Below are 4,862 nucleotides of genomic sequence, written 5' to 3' on the forward strand. Positions count from 1 at the left end.
ATAGGAGGATCACAGTCCAGGCAGGTACCCAGGCAGGAAAATGAGAGGCCCAGACGCAAAACTAACCAGCCATAAAAATATGGTCTGGCAGTATGGCGCAAGGGAAGGAGAAAGGAAGAGAATCAAGTTACACATGTCATTCTTTTCATGTGATAGACTCGAGGGCCTCATACATGGTAAGCACTCTCCCACTGAGCTATATCCTCAGTCCTTGTATGTCATTTTTTGCACTTGCTTTGTTTGCTCCCCGCTAGTACTCTATCACTTGAACCATGCCTCTAGCCCAGCTTTTCCCTGGTTTATTATGGAGATGGGAGTCCTGAGGACTGTTCTGCCTAAGCTATAGCTTTCAACCTCAATCCACTAAATCTCAGCATCTTGAGTAGCTAAAATTACAGGTATGAGCTGCTGGCACCTGCTCATGGTTTCCTTTTACTTTGTTTTTACTTTGTTTTTGTTTTGTTTTGTAGGGGTTTCTTTGTATATTGTAAATGTTGCAGTTCACTTGACTTTAAACCGAAGAAAATAAAACAAAAAAATCTTTTTCTGAACTTTAAACAAGTATTTTGTTGTCATTTTTTGTTGGCCGTGGAGCTTGAACTCTGGGCTTAGGCGCTGTCCCTCAGCTCTTCAGCTCAAGACAAGCGCTCTACCAATTGAGCCACAGTGGCACTTCTGGTTTTCTGGTGGTTAATTGGAGATAACAGTCTCACAGACTTTCCTGCCAGGGCTGGCTTTGAACCAAATGCTCAGATCTCAGCCTTCTGAGTAGCTAGGATTACAGACGTGAGCCATGAGTGCCCAGCTAAACAAGTGTTTCTCCACCACAAAATTGGCTTTGACTAGAGTCAAAATTAAGAGGGCAAATCCTGAAAAGATGCAGGAGGAAATCCTGTTTTTAAGTTATATGTTTCCACTGTTGTAATACTGACACTGATAGAAACGAAAATATTAGTATTCTCCACTGCTCTCCTTATTTTCCTTACAGGTCTATAACAACATGTCCTGAGGGCAGCAGGGGTAGCTTAGTGGTGGAATACTTGCCTAACATGTGTGAGGCCCTGCACTACACAGAATACTTACTTACATTCTTACATCCTTACATGCTTTCTTATATACTTACATGCCTTTCTATCATAATAATTCGTGCAACTATTAAATATTGGTCTTTTTGTGGTACTGAGGTTTGAACTCAAACCTTATGCTTGCTAGGCAGGTGGCTCTACTGCTAAGCAGGATCTCCAACCCTTTTGTTTCAATTGCTTTTCAAATAGGGCTTCATACTTTTGCTAGTAGCTGGCCTTAAACTGAGATCTTCCTACCTCTGCATCCTGAGTAGATGGTATTACAGATGTGAGTCACTGTGTTCATCCAAGTTTGTGTGTGTGTGTGTGTGTGTGTGTGTGTGTGTGTGTGTATGTGTGTTGCTAGGGACCAAACTCAGGGCTTCATATATGCTAAGCAAGTGTTCTACCACTGAGCTACCTCTATAGCCAGGTTTTTTTTTTCCTTTTCCTTTTCTTTTTGTAGGTTGTAGAGTTTGAACTCAGGGCTTGGGCCCTATCCTTAGCTCTTTTTTGCTCATTGTTAGTACTCTACCACTTCAGCCACAGCTTCACTTCCAGGTTTCTGGTGAGACTTCAGAGTCTCACAGACTTTCCTGTCCAGGCTGGCTTTGAAGCACGATTCTCAGATCTCAGCCACCTGAGTACCTAGGATTGTAGAGCACATGGACAGCAAAGATGGCACTAAGAGGGAGTTGAGTGGGCAGAGCCTGATTTGCTTTAGGGTAACCAGCCCGTGGAAGCTTAGATGCATGATAGGATGTGACCTTTACAGTGATTGGTTCCTTTTCCTCCCCTCCCATGCCACCCGGTCTGTTCTGCTTTAAAAAGGGCTTGCTCTGTGTTAATAAACGAGTTTTCCTGCTTGACTTGACTCCACGCTGCATCTGATTGTCTCCTGGACTAAGAGAGGCTGGTGAACGGGCAAGCGGCCGCACTTACCTTTCCTCAGATCCCATCCGTCTTTCGTGGGACGGACAATAGGATTACAGGTGTGAGCATTGACACCTGTTTCTTTTCCTTTTTTAATGGAGTCAATATGTTCTGCAATTCCTGGTCTGGTTTAGGAGGAGCCATTCTCTTAAGTAACTAGATTTTGTTGCCAAAGTACGTGGATTTTCTTTTTTCAAAAAACTTCTGAGTATTGACTTCTGACTCCTTTCATGTATGAGAATGGTTGTCTATTGTCTATGTCTGAATGACAACTCTGGTGGTTTAGGAAAAACTAGAAAACCACACACATATCTTCATTGTGTTTCCAAATTAATGGTGCTGTGATTACATTCAGGCACCAGCCTGATTTCTTCTCCTTTGTAAATGACTATTATTATTTTTGGTCAGGCTCAAAAGCCTGAAGAATTCAGCTCTTCCATTTCTATTCACTTCTCTCTGATTACTTTAATTAATCAGGGGCTTTTAAAAACTATGTTTGCACTCTCTGATAATCTCTCGCCTTTCCTCTGTTGTCTGAATTTACTTTGCAGTGGCTTTCTACTTCTCTGCTGAACTGAATTTATTAATGTAGTCTATCACAATGTGGCTTTTATTCTTTACTTTGTTTCTTGAGATTTGTAGTCATCACTTTCATTTCCGTCAGCTATTTTCTTATCTCCTGTTTGTGCTCTTGTTTAATTACATTCATTTCCTTACTAATGGGCCTGAAGTCAGGAGAGCTCCACAGAGCCAGCAGTTGGAAGAAAAGCTGGAACAAAATTGGGAGACAGCAGGCACAAGCAGGACCTGCATCTGTCATTCATGACCTCGACCCTTCATGACACAGGAGCCTCAGAACGAGGGGACCAACAATACAGCTCCACTCTGAAGGGCAGGGGCCTGAAAGTTCCCTGGACAGTGGCTGCGGAGCCCCCGCTGGCGAGGGCAGCACAACACTGGGGAATAAGTGAGCTCCACTTAGGGCCCGGCCTATGGGACGATGCCGCATCCCTTCCGGGTGGGTCTTCCCTCTCAGATGCTGTCCCACATGTCAATCATCTCTGAAACACCCTCCCCCATACATCAGCCCACATTCAGCTCCCAGGCTCTCAGTTCAAGCCCCAGTGCTAGCAACAAAAAAAAAGGTGGTGGATAGTAGAACTGTACCTATACTTTCGTTGTTGTTGTTATTATTATTGGCAGTTTCCTTCCTTTCTTTTTTTCTTTCTTTCTTTCTTTCGTTCTTTCTTTCTTTTTGCTTTGTGCTTTCCTTTGTGATAAAGTCTCCCTGTGTTGCCAAGGCTGGCCTCAAACCTTTGAACCTCCTACCTCAGCCTCCCAAGTGCTGAGATTACAGGTGTACACCACCACCTCCTGCCAAATGCTTACCTTATACATGTGAAATATGTGTACAGGACCAAGGGTATGGCTAGACCAAGGGTAGAGTGCTTGCCTAGTATACAGGTTTCATTTCCTAATACCATTTGACCCAGCCAAATTACAAGCATAAATGCAAAGAGAAGAGCAGAGAAGCCAGGCCCCATGGTGGGGCTGGGCACTCACCAGGGCGCATAGGAGGCAGCAATGAAGAAGTAGATGACCATGCGGTCAGTCATGTGCAGGCAGTGCTCCACCATCCTGGAGTGACAGCAAAGGTGTCAGCATGGTCCCAGGGCCACACCCAGGCCTCCCAGGCCTTCCTACTGGGAGGGGTGTTCTCTCTACCCAGCCGCAGTCTGACCGGCCCGTTGGCTATGGGAGGAGCAACTAGGCCCCCTAGTGTTCTAAGTGTGCAGATGCTTCAGGGGTCCCCAATGAGTGAATACTGACATGCCCTCCACTTTAATCAGAGCAGCTCTGCAATTTAGTTTTTTCTTTTTCTTTTTTGTCAGTTTGTAGGTGTTGAACTCAGCGCCTGAGCACTGTCCCTGAGCCTGTTTGTGCTCAAGGCTAGCGCTCTACCACTTGAGCCACAGCATCACTTCCAGTTTTTGAGTGGTCAATTGGAGATCAGAGTCTCATGAGGACTTTTCTGCTGGGGTTGGCTTTGAACCATGATCCTCAGATCTTAGCCTCTTGAGCAGCTAGGATTACAGTCATGTGCCACCAGGTTTGAAACTGTGGTTTTTAAAAGATTCTGCAGCTTGTAAATATGCACAGAGCCAGGCAGGGTGGCACACACCTGTAATCTCAGCATTTGGAAGGCTGAGGTAAGAGTGGTAGGCCAGCCTATGCTACACAGAAAAAAATCTGTTTCAAAAAACGCAAACAAACAAAGCTTGGTGGGGGGGGGTCCCAGCAATAGAGTGCTTGCCTAAACAGTGAGTTCAAACCCCAGTACTGCCAAAACAAACAAACAAAAGGCATACAGAACCTGAAAAACTTCTCCCCTAAAACTGACTACAGTCTGACATCCTGCTCATAAGAGCTCAAAGCCCAGCTTAGGGACACAAAACAGGCCAGAGTTACTGACCATAGTGCCCTGCTGCAGTCCTCACTAACAATAAATGGATGCATTTGTGGACCCAACAGGCTCTTGTGTGGTTGTCATGACATGAAATAGGTTCTAGTATCTGCTTTGTTGTCTGAGCCACAAACATGGAGAAAGTGGGTGTGGCTGTAAGGAGCCCCAGATGGGGAACCGAACCCTGCACCAGCTGGCCAGTCATGGGAGGGAGGGGTCTCCCTGGAAGTAGACCTCAGCCCCACAGGGAGCCAAGAGGCTGCAGCACCAGCCCCTATCCACAAGAGGGACCCTAAACCCCAGCTTGTGGCTGCCGATCCTCTGAGGTTCCTAAAGAGAATAAATAGTTCTCATTATTATTTTTTTTGGGGGGGGTCCGGTCATGGGGCCTGAACTCTGGG

At 45.6% G+C, this 4,862-nt stretch overlaps 1 protein-coding gene across 1 annotated transcript in view; it reads right to left on the reverse strand.

The window, feature by feature from the left end:
• The window catches only part of Mmd2 (monocyte to macrophage differentiation-associated 2), a 16,411-nt gene that overhangs the window by 6,111 nt on the left and 5,438 nt on the right, over nucleotides 1-4,862 (reverse strand). Inside the window, exon 4 of the mRNA XM_013023386.1 lies at nucleotides 3,561-3,635. Coding sequence (XP_012878840.1) covers nucleotides 3,561-3,635 — 75 coding nt within the window. The remainder of the gene's footprint in view (nucleotides 1-3,560; nucleotides 3,636-4,862) is intronic.

This window comes from Dipodomys ordii, unplaced genomic scaffold (genome assembly GCF_000151885.1).
Source record: "Dipodomys ordii isolate 6190 unplaced genomic scaffold, Dord_2.0 Scaffold68, whole genome shotgun sequence".
NCBI lineage: Eukaryota > Metazoa > Chordata > Mammalia > Rodentia > Heteromyidae > Dipodomys > Dipodomys ordii.